At 52.5% G+C, this 19,969-nt stretch overlaps 1 protein-coding gene across 5 annotated transcripts; it reads left to right on the plus strand.

Moving 5' to 3' along the window:
• Nucleotides 1–476: 476 nt before the first annotated feature.
• On the plus strand, nucleotides 477–19,868 carry SHC1 (SHC adaptor protein 1). Of its 5 annotated transcripts, none has more exons than XM_083374499.1 (14): nucleotides 478–564; nucleotides 4,619–4,669; nucleotides 9,088–9,249; nucleotides 9,792–9,862; nucleotides 11,323–11,386; nucleotides 13,024–13,143; nucleotides 13,749–13,802; nucleotides 13,964–14,015; nucleotides 14,635–14,761; nucleotides 15,257–15,428; nucleotides 15,783–15,843; nucleotides 16,746–16,886; nucleotides 17,381–17,637; nucleotides 18,847–19,868. In XM_083374499.1, exons 2-14 carry the CDS (start codon nucleotides 4,658–4,660, stop codon nucleotides 18,973–18,975), a joined length of 1,422 nt encoding a protein of 473 aa, XP_083230625.1. In that variant the 5' UTR covers nucleotides 478–564; nucleotides 4,619–4,657; the 3' UTR covers nucleotides 18,976–19,868. The 5 variants fall into 5 exon arrangements, with proteins under 5 accessions (XP_083230624.1, XP_083230625.1, XP_083230627.1 ...); XM_083374500.1 differs by lacking the exon at nucleotides 478–564 and adding an exon at nucleotides 3,978–4,208; XM_083374498.1 differs by lacking the exon at nucleotides 4,619–4,669 and having other exon boundaries at nucleotides 477–564; nucleotides 8,080–9,249.
• The last annotated feature ends 101 nt before the right edge of the window (nucleotides 19,869–19,969 follow it).

Genomic DNA, 19,969 nt, shown 5'->3' on the forward strand with positions numbered 1-19,969 from the left:
CTCCTGCCTTAGCCTTCCGAACCGCCGCTTTTCAAAAGGCGCCGCCTTGGACGCCGATTGGACGGAAGGGGTTGAGGGCGGGTGCTTCAGTAGACGTAGCGGAAGCTGATTGGCTGGTGCTGGGAATTACCTCAGCCCTGCCAAACTTCTCTGTGTGTGTGTATGTGTGTGTGTGTGTGTGTGTCAAACTACAAGTCCCATCTCTCCCGTTCCTGTAACATTCATTTTTTTGCCTTTTAAATCTTCTGTTTCTAATATATGCGTGTGCGTATATGTCTATGTATACGTATATATAAAATCAGAAAAGGTTTCGGGGTCTTCTGAGGGAAAGGGTTAGAGCGGGGAGCGAGTCCGAAGGCTAGAGCGGCCCTACCGGAAGCTTAGGAAAGGCTGCCAAGGGAAGGGGCGACCTCGGAGCCCCGCCTCCAAAGGCGGGACAGAACCCGGAAACGCTTGGCGGAGGCCAACGGGGCGGGGCGGGGCTCCCAAGAGCCCCGAAGTTTGTCCGAGAGGCGCCGTCGGAGCAGCCCGCCGCCTTTGCACCCCGATGGTCCAGCCGCCCCGGTAAGAAGGCGGGTCGAGCTTCACCCCACCCGCCGCCGCCTTCTTTTATCGACGTTGCACCGGGCGCTTCTCCTGCTTGCCGGTCGTTTCATCGGGCGCCGCCGTCACTTTGCAATGCGTCGGGGGAAGCAGGGTGGGGTCGCTCAGGAGCTTGCACAACAGCCCTGCGAGGGAGGCCGGGAGCAGCCGTTGCTCGGCCGAGGCGCTCTTCCTTCGGCCCCTGCGGGCGTTGCGTTTTTTTTAAGTCTGCGCTGTTTGTTGTTGTTTTTAGAGATCCCTTCCTTGCAAACCTCTTCCCTTGCGGGGTAGGATCAGGAGGGGACTCCCCCGCGGTCTCCTCCCTCCGGGAGAGGCGCCTTCCGGAGACGGTTTGTCAGAGCTCAGCGGCTCCTTTTTCGGGAGAGTCTTGCCTTGAGGTTCAGAGTTCCAGCAGGATTTGTCCCCAGTGTCGAAAGCCCTGGTGGGGGGTGGGTGGGTGGGTGGGGGGGTGTTGGTGTCCCCCACACACATCCCGAAAACCCCTTTCCCCTCCCCTCCCCTCCCCTTCCCCTCGTGTTCCGAGGAAGCGCCGCTGCAAGATTCCCGAAGTGTCTCAACCTTGTTTTGTAACCGAAGCCTCTTACTAATCTCTTACTCAGAGACTGGCGATGCCCGAGTCCCGGGCGAGGGAGGGATGGGAGATGGGAGGGGGGGGAAGAGAGAGAGAGAGAGAGAGAGAGAGAGAAAAGTGTCTATGATGTATGGTTAGTTATTCGTTCTTTGTTAGTCCTTTAGTTTATGTTTAAGGGGGAGTTAAAGTGGGATGTGTCTTTTTTAAGTTAGTTAGCATATTTTAGCTTAAGTTTGTAAAGTTTATATACCCTGTATTCAGCTCTGGGAAGTCGGGGGAGGGGGAGGGAGTTTATGTTTTTAAAAATGTATCTTAAAAGTTTTCAATAAAAAAGAAAGAAAAAGAAAAGTGTCCTGCAGGACCAGAGGGAAAACTATTCCGAGGTATATACATATACACACACGTATATATCTAGAGAGAGACACGAGAGAGTGCTAGAGAGAAAAAGGCAGATGGGAGAGAATGCGAAAAGAGGAAAAGTACTGAAAGAGAGAGAGAGAGAGAGAGAGAGGAGATAGACAGACCAGAGGGAAGACCGCGCCAGCGACGTCCGCGGGCGGCCTCTCGATCCCAGCTGCGCTCAGCGCTTCCCTCTTTTTAAAGGGCTTCTTCTTCTTCTTCTTCTTCTTCTTCTTCTTCTTCTTCTTCTTCTTCTTCTTCTTCTTCTTCTTCTTCTTCTTCTTCTTCTTCTTCTTCTCTCCTCTCTCCTCCTCCTCCTCCTCCTCCTCCTCCTCCTCCTCCTCCTCCTCCTCCTCCTCCTCCTCCCTGCAAACCCCACTCCCTTCTAGCATGGGTCATGAAATGTCTGCAAGCAAACAACCAAACTCAGAGAGCACCAAAGACCCCACAGTAGTTCTTCTTCTTATCCTTCTCCTCCTCCTCCTCCTCCTCCTCCTCCTCCTCCTCCTCCTCGGAGTTCCGCAGGGCCAACGGGCAGCGCTCTTCCAGAGTCTCTCCCTGCCGTTTCCTGGAGCCCAAAAAGCGGGAGAAAAGAGTGGAAACCGGCTCCCTTTTGGGGTCTCCGGCGATGGGACGAAAAGCTCCACTTGGAAGGAGCTGGGTGGGAGGCGTCCAAAACGGGAACGCAAACTCGCCACCGTCGCCCGGAGGGTATTGCACAAAAGTTCCCATAAATCCTAAAACAGAGCGGCTAGCTTCTAAGTGCCGGCCCGTTAGAGGTGGAAGATGGTCTCTGGAACCCTCTCTAGGAGTTTGTGTGTGTGTGGCCTCTATAGCTGGAGAGTTTTGAAATGGGGGGAAATCGTGTTGCCCAGGCAAGAGAATTGTATGCAGTTTTAACACTTAGAAATCGCTGCGTAGGTGTGTCTATCTCTAGGAAAGGCTTGGCATTGTAAAGTTTGGGGAGCCAGGGTTATTTCTTTCTTAAATCAATTTGCTGCAAGCCTTGATGTTGCAAAGCTTGGGGCTGGGATTATTTCTTTACTAAATCGACATGCTGCCCATCTCCTATCCAAAGCCACACTGTTTTCTCCTTCCTTGTCCCCTTTTCTTTAGAAAAAACAAAATCACTGTTTTTTGTCAATTACTTCTGCACTCCTGGACCCCAATCCATCATTTTTTCTACTTTGCATCCCTGTCTTAACCCCTTGCAGTTGGGGAATGGTGTTCCCTGACGGATTTTTCTTCCATTAATCTCTGTCGGAACCGATTACGCTTCTCTTCAACACAACCAACTGAAGCTTTCTCTCCAATTTTGGTGAACCGCACCATGTTTTGCATCAGGTTTTTTTTTGGGGGGGGGCTCTGTGTCGTGTGGAGCCAGCCTTGCTGCTCGTAAGCCAGGTTTCCTGGCTTCGTTTCCAAACTGAGATCCTTAATTCAGGATTCAGCGGGGCTGATTTTCTCAGCCCAAGTTGGTTGTGACTTTCTGTGCAAACAAAAAAAAACGTGTCCCGCTGTCGTATTTTTTGCTCTCCAGCTGCCCCCTTAGCGACAAATGCAGCCCCCAAATCGGGGCCTTCCCCATCTGCAATCCGTCTGGTGCAGGCTGCAGAGTTTGCTTTATCCCACCCCTTAAAGAAGGAGGGATCTCAATTCTCAAATTTCATAGCTTTTTTTAAAAAAAAAAAACTGGAGTGGCCCACCAAAAAAAGGGGGAGTAGCAAGGACTGCACCATCCTCTTTTGCAGGTCAGTTTTTAAGTTTCTTTTCTCTCCCCCCCCCCTTCTTAGGAGAAAAAAAGAGAGAAGGCTTGCCAGAAAAGTTAAATAAATCTCTGTAATTCCCCCCCTCTCCTGTCCTTGCAATTGGCACGCGTGTACGTACGTGCGCACCTCGGGTTTTCTCGCTTTGAAATTGGCCCAGAGGGACGGTGGGCTCCTCACTCAAGCAGGATCTCCCCTTCCTCACCTTTCTGGGCTGGAGATTGGCAGGATGGGACCCTTGAAGTTCCTCGAATGAGGGAGGGTCCCCGTTGGCTTGAGCCCCTCTTATTCCTGCAGTGTCTTGGAAAGGGGGGGGGGTGAGAGAAATGCCACGTTTCTCTTGGCTGGCCAGGCAGATATTTTCTTCCCAAGCTTAAGGAAATGCAATTCTGCAGGCGGGTTTCGCAAGTAAAGAATTTCTGGCAGTGTTTGTGGCTAAAAATCAGTGGAGTGGGGTCGGTTTCCTGGGTCTCCATCCCAAAATTGTGGGTTCTCTGTCCCACCGAGGAGGAGGAGGGAGAGGAAGAATGGGAATGAGCAGAGACTGAGGTGTGCAGAAAACCAACTTTCTCCCCCCCCCCCTTTTTTTTTCTCTCTCTCCCCCTCCTGTTTGGGAGGGAAAACATTCATTTGTCCTTCTTGGACAGTTGTCAGATAGAGCGCCCCTGCCTTTGGAGGCTCTGCAGACAGGTTTCCGAAGCCAGCTTTGTTTTGGCAGGGCTGAAATCTTCCCCGGGGGGTGGGGGAGGTTGACCCTGTTGCACAAGCAAAATTTAGATGCTGTTTTGGAAGGCTTTATCACCCATCTTGACCTGCCGCCCTCAGCCTTGAACCCAGGACCGCCACCTGCAGATCAGCTGAGGGTGAGGGTAAGAGCCCCTAAAATTCTTCCTTAGATCAAAACTGCCCCCCAGAAGCCCACCCATCCCTAGTCTCTGAGGGTTTGTTTGTTTTTTGTTGAAAACTTCCAACCGCTCCTGCCTTGTCCGGCTGGTCTTTGGAGATAGACTGCCTTGGCACATGGAGGCTCCGTGGTTCTTGGCAGCCCCCGTTTGCCTTGTCCGCCTCTGCTTGGCCCCCTCGGGAAAAAGGAGTTGAGCTACTGCAGCAGGAGTGGCTGGGGAATTCTGGTAGTTGAAGTCCAGCCCTCTTCAAGTCCCCAAGATTGAGAAGCCCTGATTTAGGGAAACACACAGGGAAAAGGCAATGTTGCGCCACCCCCTCCCCAAAATGCTGCACAGCCCCTCCCCCTAATTCCTTCTTTGTCACCAAACTGCAGGTTTGGCCCCCAGCGAAGAACAGACCTCCGGCACCCGTGATGGAGTACACGGTAAGGGGTGGGACCCTTCTCTCTCCCTGCTCTGGTGCTGGGCTCAGCTGTTCTTCCTTCCTTCCTTCCTTCCTTCCTTCCTTCCTTCCTTCCTTGGCCTTCCTGGCAGATCTGAGCGTAGGTGGACTTCAGTTCCCAGAATCCCCCAGCCGGCTTGGGGATTCTGGGAGTTGGAAGTCCACCCATCTTTTAAAAAAGGTTGCTGAGTTTGAGCAACTTCGGGGACGGCATGAAGCAGACAGGCGGCTGTTTCATTTCCCATCCCAGCCTCCAGCTTGCTACCACAGCTTTGCCTTTTCACAGAACGCAGCTGAACTGTGGTTTATTTCCTTCTGTGGTTTATTTCCTTGAAACAAGCCACGGCTTAGCACGAGACCGTCGGAAGAGGCAGAAGGCAGCTTGATGGCATACTCCAGATTTCCCCGCTGGACACAGACAGACAGGTTGCCCCCCCCACTCCCACCCACCCCGGCTAAGATTTTTTACGTGTCACGCTTTTGTACAAGCCAGGAAGCTTTACCTGTTGGATGACTGCCAGCCACGGGGCTATGAAAAGGGACCTTTGTGAAGGAGGAAATAGAAAAGCCGTGAACGCCCAGGAACTGTTGCTGTATAATTGTCACACCCGCTAGGACAGGGCAAATATTTTTTTTGCTGTGCGGTGAATCTGTTGGTTGTTTCATGACTTTGCTTATTCTACAATGTGGCCAAGGCTGCTCAAAGACACACTGGGGGAGGGGGGAGAGATGGGTTGGGGTTTCATGAGGACTAGCACCTTGCAGCCATAGATGTTGTGGCTCCTAGAGCAAATAAATAGATGCCGGAAATAGACCGGCTCTTCAAGTGAGATACGTTAAATATCATGGCCTTTGGTGACAAGCATGCTGGCCGGGGGGGGGGGGGGGGATTCTGGGAGTTGAAGTCCACCCCTCTTACAGCCACCAACTTTAGATTTGATGCTGCTTTAAGATTTGACCAGCTGAAATATTGATCTTTTTTTTGTTGTTGTTATTTTTGGAGATTGTCGAAATCCGTCAGTTGTTGAGAATTGTGATTTTTCTCGGGTTTTCCAGCGCTGCAATTCGAGGCTGGATCCCAAACTTTTGGGTAAAGGAGCTTGTGGCAATTTGGACCCCGTTCTTCCCCGGCTCCCAAGGAAGTGGGGGGCTGGGGCAGGGTCTCTCTCTCTCTCTCTTTCTCTCTGTGTGTGTGTGTGTGTGTGTGTGTGTGTGTGAGATTTCCTGCCGCCTCTTCCCATCCTTCAGCTGGGTCAGAAAAGCCAAGCAGAGCGTCCGTCCGGTGGAGAGGCTGGGAGCCAAACGGCCATCCCACTCCTTCCTCTCTTCGGTTTGTTATTTTTCCCCTCTTTCGGCCTTGCCCAGGTGGGTGTTTTTGCTGACCCTCCCTCCCCAGAGGAAGGAACAAACAAGGGGGGGGAGGCTTCGGCTCTGCCCACCCACGGCCGGACACGGGACTGTCCAGGAAATGGCCTCGGTCTCCAGCAACTGTTGGCTGTCCAGCTAAAGTAGTTGGTGCGGAGGAATGCAGAATAACTGGAAGCTGGAAGGGACCTCGGAGGTCTTCTAGTCCAACCCCCTGCTCAGAATAACAGAGTCGGAAGTATTCTGGCTGGGGGATTCTGGGAGTTGCAAGTCCACCCCTCTTAAAGCACGCTGGCGGGAGCCCTCGAAGGGGGAGAGAGAGAGAGAGAGAGAGAGAGAGAGAGAGATGGAGAGAGAGAGAGAGAGAGAGAGAGAGGGAGGAGGGGGCAAGTCAGGCATTGCAGGCCCCCCGTTTGAAGCCTCCATGGAGAGTTTGGCAGTTTCGGGGTGGGTGGGTGGTGCACTGGGCTGCCTGCTCTGGATTTCAGCGCCGCTTTTGGCTTTGCGAGGGCTTCTCCTCCTCCTCTTCCTCCTCCCCCCCCCCCGAAATGTGGTGGTTGTCTTTTATTCGGCACCGTATGCGAAAAGCAGACCTTGTGGTGAATCAACAAGGCCGTTCAGGAAGCTGTGCCGATGCCTCGCTTTGCCAATAACGGCTCGTTGGAATAGCAGCTGCCACCGCCGCCGCACAACACCTGGCGATTCCGCGATGTACAGGTGACCCTCGGCTGGCGAACTCTGCGCTTAGTGACTGGCGTTGCGACGGTGCTTAACGGCTGTGGCAGCATCGCCCGTGGACACGGGCTCAACGTTCAGACGCTCGGCCAACTGGCCCGTATGGATGACGGTGGGCGGGGTGACGGGGTCCGCTTCTGAGGAGCAGCGTCAGTGGGGAGGGCGGATTCACTTAATGACCAACTGAAAAGGGTTTTGCTTTGCGGCAAGGCTCACTTCACAATTGTCTGGCTGAGCGAGGGAAATATTGGGCTCTGTTGTGGTTGAAAGTTGAGGAAATCAGAGCTAGGAAACCCACCCACTCTTCCTCCCTTCCTCCCTCCCTCCCTTCCTTCCTTCCTTCCTTCCTTCCTTCCTTCCTTCCTTCCTTCCTTCCTTCCCTATCTATTCCTCCTCTCATCTAACTTTTCCTTCAACCTCATCCCTCCCTCCCTCCCTTTTCTTTACTTCCTTCCTTCCTGGCCTCCCTTGCAAGGTGGTTGTACCCCTCCCTCGATTGCAAGGGAACTGAGGGGTAGGAGATAAGCTTGTGCCGAGTTCGAATTCCTTGAATGAGCAAAAGACTCCGGCAGGAAGCCTAGTGTCTTCGTGCACGGGCCTGCAAACCTCTTTGACACGGACCACCCTCCCTCCTTAACCCCCTCCCCAGCTTCCCCCCCCCAGCTCCCCCACTGACCCAGGCCCTGACCCCCCTCCTTGCCCCCCCTTTCCTGCCGCATCCCCTTCCTGGTCTCCTCTCCCCTCGCTTGCATCCCTCGCCGCGGCAGTCGAGGCCAGGCTGGTGTGAGTCAGCACGCTTCCCTTCCTCTTGGTAGCAGCGAGTGACCGGGGGGGGGGGGGAGAGGGGGGGGCTTGGCCTCTGCCTCTGCCCTTCCCCTTCCCCGCCTTGCCTGGGAGAGGATTTTTCCAGCCAGATCCCAGCCGCTGCTGGGCGCTGCAAAGCCGGAGCGGGCATTGCAAGCGAGGAGAGAGGGGGCCATCTCCAACGGCTGACCCCCCCCTCCACTGATGCAAAGGGGGTCCAGGCAACCCCCAACTGGACCCTCCCCCCCTTCCTGGGCTTTCAGAGGCTGAGCCCCCAACCAGCTCAAATTGCCATCTGCATCGCCACCCCTGCTGCCGCGCGACACCACCTGTGCCATCCCTGATGGGCACCGGGCCTGCCCTGCTTTAACAGGGAGCCTTGTGGGCTGCCTGGGGGGGGCCCTGCCAGACGTTTTCCCCCCTCCCTGCTGCCACCCCCTCCTTTGTGTTGGAGGCGTTTGATGCCCCCCCTCCCGTTGGCACGGATAGATCCGGAGGAAAAGACGCATCCGTTGGAGCTGTGCATCCGCCGGGCTCCTCCACCTCCTCAGATGAGAGAGAAGAAGGACCCGCCGGGCGTTGGAAGGGCAGCCGAGACAGGCAGAGGTTCAACAGGTGGTGCTTCAGCTGGAGGGAAGGGCCAGGAACTCCCAACACAGCCCTACGGGGGTGCAGCGTCAGCCGCAGACTAGAAGCTTCATCCTCTTCCTCTCCAGGGCTGGAGACAGGCAGGGTTTCAACAGGTGGCGCGGCAGGCATTTCTGAAACAGCAGCAGATTAGACACCGCCTCGTCTTCCTCTCCGGACCTGCGTGGGGTTACCGTTACCGGTCATCGGATGGGATGGATAACTGGTTCCAGTTGGGTTAAGACGATGGCTTGCTGAATTTGGGGAGGGGGGCGTCCCGATTGGCGGGCGTCCCTGGTGCCCGCGGTGGGACAGAGAGGGGAGAAGCAGGCACCCGGCCGACGTGCCCGGTTCCCGGCATGCCAGCGGGGACTTGACAAGACGCCAGCTTGGCATCGGTTGGGACTTTCAGGGGAGTCTTGAGCCCCGTAACTGTCGCGTTTGCCTCCTCTTCCTCCTCCTCCTCCTCTCCGCCAGTCTGCACCCCCCCCCACCCAAAAAAACCCCGAAATGGATCTCCTGCCGAAAAGCAAATACACCCACTTGCAGGATGAATCTCCGCCTTCACTGGACGACGCGACCCCCGTGGCCGAGGGGGTCCCCTCTCCCGACCCTTCCCCCTTGCTGACCGGCTCTCTGTCCTCATCGTCCCTCAGCCCCATGCTGCCTCTGGGGGACCCCGAATCGGAGCCCAGCCCCACCACGCTCTGCTCCTTCTTCCCCAAAATGGCTAACCTGAAACTCTCCAACCCGGCTTCGTTGTTGAACCTCCGGCCCTTTTCCCGAGAGACGGGGGTTCCCGAAGACCCTCCGACGGGTGCCGCCTCTGCCTCGCCGGACTCAACGGGCGCTGTCGGTCTCTATCCCCAGGATATGAACAAACTGAGTTGCGGGAAGAAAATGCGAGTGGAAGGCGGACAGCTGGGCGGCGAGGAGTGGACGCGGCACGGCAGTTTCGTCAACAAGCCCAGTCGGGGTTGGCTGCACCGGGACGACAAGGTGATGGGTTCCGGAGTCTCCTACCTGGTCCGGGTGAGTGAGGAGGGGTGTGTGTGTGTGTGTGTACCCAGGCGCGAGGTTTGTTACGCTTAGGGGGCCAAGCGAGCGGGGACGGGGCGGCGAGGGGTTGCAACCGCGCTCCGGAAGGGAGGTTTTCCCACCATGCCGTAGGTACAGGCAGTCCTCGATTTATGACCGTGACGGCACCCACATTTTATGTCGCTGAGTGAGACATTTGTTGAAGCGCGTTTTGAACGGCTGTTCTTGCCACCGCGGCTCAGCGAATCCCTGCTAAGTTTGTGACCCGGTTGTTAAGTATTATAGTAATAATAATAAAGTTGGAAGGGACCTTGGAGGTCATCTAGTCCAACCCCCTGCTCAGGCAGGAAACCCTATACCGTTTCAGACAAAGGGTTGTCCAGAAGTGAATCGGGCTTCCCCCGTTGACTTTGCTGGCCGGAAGGTCGCAAAAGGGGCTAGGCTGCGGAATTCTGGGAGTTGAAGTCCACAAGTCATAAAAGGGCCAAGCTTGAAGACCCCTGTTTTAATCTCTGCTCTTCTTCTCGTCCCCGCAGTACATGGGCTGCGTGGAAGTGCTGCAGTCCATGCGAGCCCTCGATTTCAGCACCAGGACCCAAGTCACCAGGTGAGCTGGCTAACAATATGGTGGGGCCTCTCTGATGAATGGGGGGGAACCCCCCCTTATATAAAAGTGCTTCTCTGCATGAGTTCTTGGCCTTGCACCTCTTTTTGGGACTTTTCTGCAATTCGGTTCCTGCACAAACCAGCGAGGATTGAATCTGGTTGTTCTGCTCAAAGATCATAGGCCAAAATAATAATAATAATAATAATAATAATAATAATAATAATAATAATAATAATAATAATAATAATAATAATAATAATAATAATTAATAATAATTAATAATAATAATAATAATAATAAAAATGCTGGATTTCATAAGGACTAGCACCCTACAGCAAGGATTTGCTGGCTTGCAGAGCAAAATAGATAGAGGCTGGAAATAAGTGAGGTGCAGTAAATAGAACGTGTCCCCAGACAGTGGCATTCGGTGCAAAGCACGCTGGGAGTTGAAGTCCCCCCATCTTCAAGCATGCTAGCTGGGGAATTCTGGGAGTGGGCGTAGACATGTCTTGAACACGCTGGCTGGGGGGATTCTGGCCATCGAAGTCCACCCATCTGAAAGCCCGCTGGCTGGGGGATTCTGGGAGTTGTAGCCCACCTATCTCTAAAGTTGACAAGTTTGAAAAAAAACCAGCTCAGGCTATTATCATAGAGACTTGACTTCCATTTATAGCTAGCAGAAGGTGGAAAAAGATTGCTTTGGACTCTCTCCTGGGCGGGGAAGGCCCAACACAGGAAAGAGTTAAAGATAGAGGGGTGTGTTTGTGTGTGTGTGAGTTTGTATTTTCCCCTCTGCAGCCCAGTCCATTAATGTCTACAGAGAAGTGGCTAGAGAGGGCTAGAAAAGCTTCCGATCCTCCTTGACAGCATCTCTCTCCCCCCACCCAATTAATTCACCGAGGACAGGAAGCATTTATTCACCATCATCAAATATTAAAGGGGCCTCGCTCTATTTCCCTCTCCCCCCCTTCTCCCCCCTCCCCACTCCATGGAGGGGTGATCTGGGAATTTCTCTCTGGCTGTCTTTAGAGAGAGAGAGAATATTTTCCACTCTAAATAGTGAATTTCTGCCCCCCCACCCCCCCCCAAAAAAATCTCTTCGGATTCACGCCAAAGATCGGGACTTCGTTGTCCGCGAGCAGTGTTTTTCCACCCCCTTGAAGGTGTGCGAACTTCAACTCCCAGAATTCCCTCCCCTGCGAGCTAGCTGGGGGATTCTGGGAGTTGAAGTCCGCAGACCTTCAAGGGTGGAGAAACGCTGTTCTAGCACAGGTGGGGTTTTTGTGTGTGTGTGTGTGTGTGTGTGTGTGTGTGTGTACCCCCGCAGTGGAGCTCCATTGCAAGCGGGGATGGCTCTGGGGATTTGCTGTGATTTTGGCTGCGTTGTGAAATTGCTGACCATTGAAGATTGCGTGATGTGTGTCGGACACGCTCCAACGTCCTCTCTCCTCCTCGTGCAGGGAGGCGATAGGCCTGGTTTGTGACGCCGTGCCCAGCACGAAGGGAGCCGTGCGCAGGAGGAAGGTAAGGAGAGAAGGGACAGCCATTTGTCGGAAATGGGGTAGGGTTTCCTGCTTGAGCAGAGGGCTGGACTAGAGGACCTCCGAGGCCCCTTCCAGCTCTGTTATTCTGTGTTCTGAGAGCAGGGGGCTGGACTAGAAGACCTCAGAGGTCCCTGTTTTTTTGGTTCTGCTCTGTTAGAGACACCCCGAGGATCCCCAAATGGCTCCCGTACTTTACTTGAGGGGTGTCCTAACAGAAACGGGGAAGTTTCCCTCCACTTACGGTCTTATACCAAAGAAAATCAAGGTGGCCAGGACTTGAGTCTCTTTCTCACCCTTCCCAATCAGCCGGGATTTGTGTTGCTAGGCCTCCCTCCCTCCCTCCCTCCCATCTCAAACTCATCCTTTCTGTGCCGGAAAAACAGGAAGTGTTGCCCTTCTCGATCCCTTTCCTTAAATTTAAGAAGAGACCACCCTGGTGTTTTATCGCAAGGCTTATGGAAGCGAGATCTGGGTTGGTCATAAAACCCTGGGGGAAAACAACAACAACAATGCAACAACCAGGAAGGAAATGGACGTATGTGGTGAGGAGCTGAGAGGTCTGTAGTCTGCCCCCCCCCCCTGCCCATTTCCCCCAGGCTGCTGCCCCTCGCTGAGAAGCAAATCAGAGGCGTCAATCAAAAGTTCAGCATCCGCAGAGCTGATCAATAGACAGCCAATCCAGCTCTGCTAATGGATGCTGAGAAAAAAAGGGAGGGGGCTTATCTCTTCCCCCCCCCCATCCCTTTAATTGTGCATTATTGTTATGGGTATGCCAGGTTCTATCGATTTCCTAGCTTCACGACCCCCACCCACCCACATCTCCAAGCAAAAGGGGCTGCTTTAATTTTTTCATTCCATTAAGCAAAAATTCAGAAACTCGGCAACTGACTCGTATTTATGACGGTTGCAGTGTCCCGGGGATCAGGTAATCCCCTTTTCTGGCCTTTTGACCATTAAAGTATATAAACTATAGAATAGATTATAAAGTAGAATATATTATAAAATAGAATATAGAATACAATATAGAATAGAATAGATTATAAAGTAGAATATAGAATAGAATAATTATAAAATAGAATATAGAATAGAATAGATTATAAAATAGAATATAGAATATAGAATAGATTGTAAAATAGATTATATTATAAAATAGAATAGATTATAAAATATAAAATACAGAATATAGAATATAGACCTTGACTTACAGCTGTTCGTTTAGCATCCATGCAAAGTTACCATGACAGTGAAAAAAAAATCACTTATGACCACTCCTCACACTTACGACGGTTGAAGCATTCCCCTGGGTCACGTGGTGAAAATTCAGACGCTTGGCAACTGACTCATACATGTGATGGTCACAGTGTGCCCAGGTCACGCCATCCCCTTTTGTGACTTTCTGACTAGCCAAGTCAATAGGGGGGAAGCCGGATTCACTTAACAACCCGTCTGACTCATTTAACGACCACAGGGATTCACTTAAGAAACGCAGCAGGAAGAAGAGTCGTGAAAGGGTGCGAAACACGCTGAACAAATTTGTCCTGCTTTCAAATGGAAATGTCCAGGCTCCCTCGTGGTCGTAAGTCGAGGAGTAAACCGTATTCTGTTTCCCTCTGGCAGCCTTGCGGCCGCGCGCTCAACTCCATCCTGGGCAAGACCAATCTGAAGTTTGCCGCCATGCCCATCACCCTGACCATCTCCACCAGCAGCCTCAACCTCATGGCGTCCGACTGCAAGCAGGTGAGGCTCCCCTAACTCGGCAGCGTCTCCTCCGGAGCAGCTGGTTCGGCTTAGCCGGGCCTCGGTTTGTGTCCGGCGACCGGGAGACAGGCAGCGTGCGACCGTAGAGAAGCAGAGAGCCCCAGATAATTTGGGTGAACCACAAAGTGCTTTTTCCAAAGCCCCCTAGAGTTTCGGAGAGCAGAATGGACATTGCCAACAAACTCGGAGTTCTTGGCTATGGTTAGGAGGGCACTGACTTTTCTAGGCTGCCCTATCTATGTTTCCTGGGAAAATACATGGGAAAATCCCACTGGAGGAAAATTCCACTTGTAGGGTCTCCTGCCTGGGATGGGGGTTGGACTAGATGACCTCTGAGGCCCCTTGCAACTCTGCTATTCTATTGTATTCTGTTCTATTCATTTTCTATTCTGTTTTATTCATTCTCTCTTATTCTATTCTATTCCTATTCTATATTCTATATTCTATATTCTATTCTATATACTCTAGTCTATTCTATATTCGGTCACTAAACAAACTCGTAATTCGAGGACTAGCTGAATTGTGCTTTTTTTTTCTCGCTGTTTTGAGCCGGTCTCAAATTTCATCCTCTTTTCGGCTTGCAGATCATCGCCAACCATCATATGCAGTCCATTTCGTTCGCTTCCGGAGGGGATCCGGTGAGTAGAGTGAGATTTTCCCCAAAATTCTTGCAGAAGGCCCACCCCCCACCCCCAAAAAATAGTCCCTCAGGGAACAGGTGTGGTCGATTATTATTATTGTGTTTTTTTTAACCCTTTCTCCAAATCTGGTCGTTACCAGCTTGTTTTGCATTTCGCAGGATACGGCAGAATACGTGGCTTACGTTGCCAAAGACCCTGTCAATCACAGAGGTAGGTTTCCTGTCATCTTGTCCTGGATCTTCCAATCCTGGCTTAATGCTTGGTTCTTCTCCTGCAGACCTTTTAATCTTCTCTTTTTTTTTCTCCGTTCCCCACCCAATTCAGCTTGGAAGTGCGAGAGTTTGGGATGAAAGGGAGTTGAGGTTTTTCTCTCTCCCCCCCCTAAGGCCTTGTGGTTCAAATAATCAGAATAGAGCTGGGAGGGACCTTGGAGGTCATCTAGTCCAGCCCCCTGCTCAAGCAGGAGAACCTATCCCATTTCAGGCAAATGGCTGTCCAGTCTCTTCTTAAAAGCCTCCAGTGATGGAGGAGAGAGGGAGGGAGGGAGGGAGGGAGGGAGGGAGGGAAGGAAGGAAGGAAGGAAGGAAGGAAGGAAGGAAGGAAGGAAGGAAGGAAGGAAGGAAGGAAGGAAGGAAGGAAGGAGAATAACAGAGATGGAAGGGAGCATGGAGGTCTTCTAGTCCAGACTTAATGCCATTTCATACAAGTGACTATCCAGTCTCTTCTTAAAAACCTCCAGTTGTTTTTCAGTTGTTTTCAATCAACAATCAAGAAATCGATAATCGATCAATCAGCGCAACCCCTTGCCTTTGCGTCCCTTTTTTCGCAGCTTGCCACATCCTGGAGTGTCCCGAGGGATTATCCCAAGACGTCATCAGCACCATCGGACAGGCGTTCGAATTGCGCTTCAAGCAGTACCTTAAAAACCCTCCCAAACTCGTCACGCCTCACGACAGGTAGGGCCAGGCAGGATCGGGCCTCAGCCTGGGGTTTCTTGTGTGTGTGTGCGTGCGCGCACGCGTGTGCACAGGTAACCCTCGACTTAACAACAGTTCGTTTCGTGACCGTTCAAAGTTGCAATGCCCCTGAAAAAAGAGACCTAGGACGGGTTTTTTTCAGACTTAACGACCGTTGCAGCATCCCTCTGCTCGTCAAAATTCAGACGCTTGGCAACTGACTCGTATTTACGACGGTCGCCCTGTCCCGGGGTCATGTGATTCCCCTTTGGTGACCTCCGGACAAGCCAAATCCATGGGGAACGCCAGATTCACTTAACAACCTTAAAAAACCGAAGAGAGTCACTTAACAACCGATGCAAGGAAGGCCTTGGGGCCCAAATCCGCTGAACAAATGCTTCGCTTAGCCACAGAATTTTGGGGTTCAGCTTTTGTCATAAGTTGAGGACTAGCTGCATGTGTTTCTGATCCGTTGTCCACTCTCCCCCCTGCCAGGATGGCCGGATTCGACGGCTCCGCGTGGGACGAAGAGGAAGAGCCGCCTGCTGACCACCAATACTACAACGATTTCCCGGGAAAGGACCCCCCCTTGGGGGGGCTGCTCGACCTGCGCTTGCGGGAGGGGGCTGCTGCGGCTCAGACCCCCAACAATTTGGGAGCCACCTTGGTAAGTTCCTCCCCTCGTCCTCCCCCCGACAATTGTGGACAACGTCACGTAAGTCATTTCCGCCTTGACGGAATGCCCCACACGCTCCGTGTTCATTTTGCTTTTTTTGTCCTCAGTTTTTCCTCTCCCTTCTGTAAAATGGGTTTGTCGGACCATTGAGTCTTCCTTGGGCTCCTTTCTAGCCACTCTCCTCCTCTTCTATTCTTCTGCGCTCTTCCCCAAAATTGGATACCCGGCGAGACCCACAGGCTCTTTAATTTATTAATTAATGCCAGGAATATCGTAGTGTGGGAAAATGGGACTTGAAATGCTCATTTCAACCTTCAAATAACGCTCCTTCCTTTCTTCCCGTAGCCGGTCGGACAAGTGGCTGCTGGGGACTACGAATCCAAGAAGCCACATTTGGTCACACAAGGTAGGCGATCCAGCAGTGCTGGTGGGGGGATTCTGGGAGTTGAAGTCCCCACGTCTTAAAGTTGTCAAAAGTTTGAAAAACACCAGCGTAGGCTATTGAAATGGAAATTTGAAAGCTTCTCTTTACTTCGATTTATACCTAGCAGAAGGCTGTCAGTTACCTCCAGCAGTGTTTCCCAATCGTGGGAACAGTAAGCTGGGTGGGCTTCAACTCCCAGAATTCCTCAGCCAGCAGGTTGGTTGGGGACTTCTGGGAGTTGAAGTCCACCCACCTTAAAGTACTCACTCCTGCAATTCATGGTCATATCTGAATTCCCCGTACAGACCAGCGAGGCCCTAGATTGAATCTCGTTGCTCTGCTCAAAGGTATATGAAAAAAACACCAATATGGCTGGATTTCATAAGGACTAGCACCCTACAGGCTGAGCAAATAGATGGGTACTTGGAAAGAGACTGGCTCCCCAAGTCTGTTGATTAAATATAATCTTGTCTCCAAGCAGTGGCTTTTGGTGAAAAGAAGGTTGGCTAGGGAATTGAAGTCCACGTCTTAAAGCAGGCTGGCTGGGGGATTCTGGGAGCTGAAGTCCACCTAGCTTAAAACACTGATTTAGGATATTGTGATAGAAACCTCAAAGCTAAGATGGGTGGCGAATAAATTTTTATAAATAAATAAAAGGCAATAAAGCCCTCTTTATACTTTGACGTCTAGCGAGCGGAATCAAAGTAGAAAAAGGAGGCCGTTGACAGTCTTCTGCTGCTGCGTTTATCCACCGTGGCAACTCTTTAAGAGGTGTGGACTTCAACCCCCAGAATCCCCCAGTTTCACGGGCAATTTTCACAAGCCGGTGCTCTGTATTTTGGGTAGGGCGGCGCTTTCTGATCCCACCCTATCTCCCCTCGCAGGCAGGGATCGGGGCCCGCCTGGGCGCCCAGAATTCTTGGCGGACCCGTCCTACGTTAACGTGCAAAATTTGGAAAAATTGCAGCCGGGCCTCCAGAGCGTGACCTCCAACGGCAGCATCCAGAGAGACCTCTTTGACATGAGTGAGTAGCAGAAGGGAAGGAGAGGGGATCCTGCAGTTTCTCTGCAGCTAGTCCTGGACTTGCGACGGCTCATTTAGTGACTGTCCCAAGTTGGAACAGCGCTGAAAAAAAAATGACTTAGGGCCGTTTTCCGCCCTTCCAGCCCCTTTCCACCCTGCAGCATCCCCCCCTCCCGGGTCGCAGGATCCAAATTCAGACACTGGGCAAGTGACTCACATTTATGATGGTGGCAGTGTCCCACGGTCACGTGATCGGCTTCTGACCAGCCAAGTCAGCGGGGAAGCTGGGTTGGCTGAACAACCCGTGTTGCTAACTTCACAACGGCGGTGGTTCCCTTCACGGGTGTGGGAAGGCAGGTAGTAAAAGGGGGCAAAGCTCATTGGACGGCCGTCTCGCTTAGCGGCAGAAATTTTGGGCGCCGTCGTGGGTCGTAAGAAGAAACAAGAAACGGTCTCGGCTGCCGATCACGCCTAATGGCAGCTTTCGTTCCCCAGAGCCTTTCGAGGACGCCTTGAGGGCACCTCTGCCACCCCCTGCTCCTGCCTCCCACCCGCCCGCTAGCATGGAGGAGCAGCTCCGCCAGGAATCATGGTACCATGGTCAGATGAGTCGGAAAGAATCGGAGAAGCTGCTGCAAGCCAACGGGGATTTCCTGGTGCGGGAGAGCACCACCACGCCGGGCCAGTATGTGCTCACCGGGCTGCAGGGAGGACAGCCGAAACACCTGCTTCTTGTCGATCCGGAAGGAGTGGTAGGTGGGGGGGGCGGTTTTGCGGGGGGAGAAGAAGGAATTTTCAAGGTTGAGGGAAAACCCTCTGCTTGAAAAAAGCCTGGTATTTAATAGCAATAGCACTTGGACCTATCTACCGCTTCACAGTGCTTTATAACCCTCTCTAAAGCGGTTTATAAAGGGACGCGGTGGCTCAGTGGGTTAGGACGCTGAGCCTGTCGATCAGAAGGTCGGCAGTTTGGCGGGTCGAATCCCGAGTGCCGCGTAGCAGAGTGAGCGCCTGTTACGCGTCCCAGCTTCTGCCAACCTAGCAGTTCGAAAGCACGTAAAAAATGCAAGTAGAAAAATAGGGACCGCTCCGGTGGGAAGGTAACAGCGTTCCGTGCGCCTTTGGCGTCTAGTCATGCCGGCCACATGATCACGGAGACGTCCTCGGACAAGCGCTGGCTCTTTGGCTTTGAAACGGAGATGAGCACCGGCCCCTAGAGCCGGAAACAACTAGCACACGCGTGCGGGGGAACCTTTACCTTTACCTAAAGCAGTTTACAGAGTCAGCCTATTGGCCCCCTGCGCCCCCTCCTCCACAATCTGGGTCCTTGTTTTACCAACCTTGGAAGGATGGAAGGCAACTGGCTCATATTTATGATGGTCGCAGGATCCTGTTGTCATGTGAGCCTTTTGCAAAGCTTCTGAGAAGCAAAGGCAATGGAGAAGCCAGATTCACTTAACAACCCTGTTCCCGTCTTTAACAGCTGCCGCGATTCGCTTAACAATAGAGCCTTGGTGGAGCAGGGGGCTAATGCCTCCTTAAGTAACACCAGCTGCCTGCAGTTAGTGCAGGTTCGAGTCCCACCAGGCTCAAGGTTGACTCAGCCTTCCATCCTTCCCAGGTAGGTAAAATGAGGACCCAGATTGTTGGGGGCAATTAAGCTGACTTTGTAATAATGCCGCTTGGGGGGGTGTGTAAAAGCCCTAACAAGCAGGCATAGACATAGAATGAAGGCTACTGCTAAGCTTGTAAGCCGCCCTGAGTCTTCGGAGAAGGGCGGGATATAAATGGAATTAAAATAAATAAATAAAAATAAATAAACCGGAGCAAGGAAGGTTATCAAGTGGGCCAAAACTCACTGAACAGTCGTCTTGCTTAGCCACAGAAATGTGGGGCTTGACTGCGGTCTGGCTGTACTTCTCCGGCCGACCCCTCCCCCTAACTGTTCTCTTCCCACCCAGGTCCGGACGAAGGATCACCGCTTTGAGAGTGTCAGTCATTTGATTAGCCACCACATGGACAATCGGTTGCCCATCATCTCGGCCGGCAGCGAGCTGTGCTTACAGCAGCCCGTCGAGCGGAGACAGTGAGCAGAATGACCCGAGTTTGCATCACTACAGACGCCCTTCTACCGGGATTCCTTCGTGTCTTTTTTTTCTCCCTGGAAAAACAGCTGCCGGAAATGAGCTGTTTCCTCTGCCAAAGCATCCTTTGGGTTTGAAGGGACTTGGAGGAACACCAAAGCCCATTGTGCCCTCCCAGACCACCTCTCTACATCTTGCCACGGCCCGGCTTTTTCTCGTCGCTGCACAGTGCCGTCCAGCCAACGTGCTAGTCCTTAGCGAGAGTGGTCTAGCCTCAATTTTGTTGACACTGCTGGATTCCGGTCTCGGGATAAAGCCATTTTCAGATTTCACCTTGGAACAATTTTTTTCCTCCCTCCACTCCACTAACTGAATAGCGAGACGGTCCTTGCCACACCGCGCCTTGTGGAGTCCTCTGCCGGGTGCAGCTGATGCCAAAGAAATCAAGTGTTTCTTTTCTGGGAGATTGCTTAAAGCACAAAAAGGGGGGGAAAAGGGGGCCAATTTACTCGGGTCTGGGACGCAGAAACGTCTCTCGTTCCCTACCCACAGGCCCCCTCGCTCACTTTATTATATACCTTCTGTGTGTGCCTTGAACCTTTTTTCAGGTCAGATTTTATGCAAAATTCCTCTTGCTCTGGAGGTTTAGTCACGGCGCTGCCTGTTTTTCGGGGAGGGGGGGTGGCTACAGGATGGAGAAAGAGGCAGTCATTCCTCACCCGCCTCCTTCTGATCCATCACGGATTCCCCACAATTGTCCCCTTCTTTTCTCCCCACCCACAAAAGTCTAAGGCAATGGAGACCCCCCCTCCCCAATCTGGATTAAGGGGGATGGTTTCCCTGAATTTTGGGATGGTCTCCGAGAGCCCCCAAACTGAAGGTTTTGGAGCTCCCCCCCCCACAAAAAAAAAGCTGAAAAGAGAAAAAAAAATTGGGTTTGTCTTCCAGCGCTGAGGCTGGTTTTCTACCCAGTTTCCCCTCCCCCTGCCCCCCCCCTTCT

Source organism: Vipera ursinii (genome assembly GCF_947247035.1).
Source record: "Vipera ursinii genome assembly, chromosome: 15".
Classification (NCBI taxonomy): domain Eukaryota; kingdom Metazoa; phylum Chordata; class Lepidosauria; order Squamata; family Viperidae; genus Vipera; species Vipera ursinii.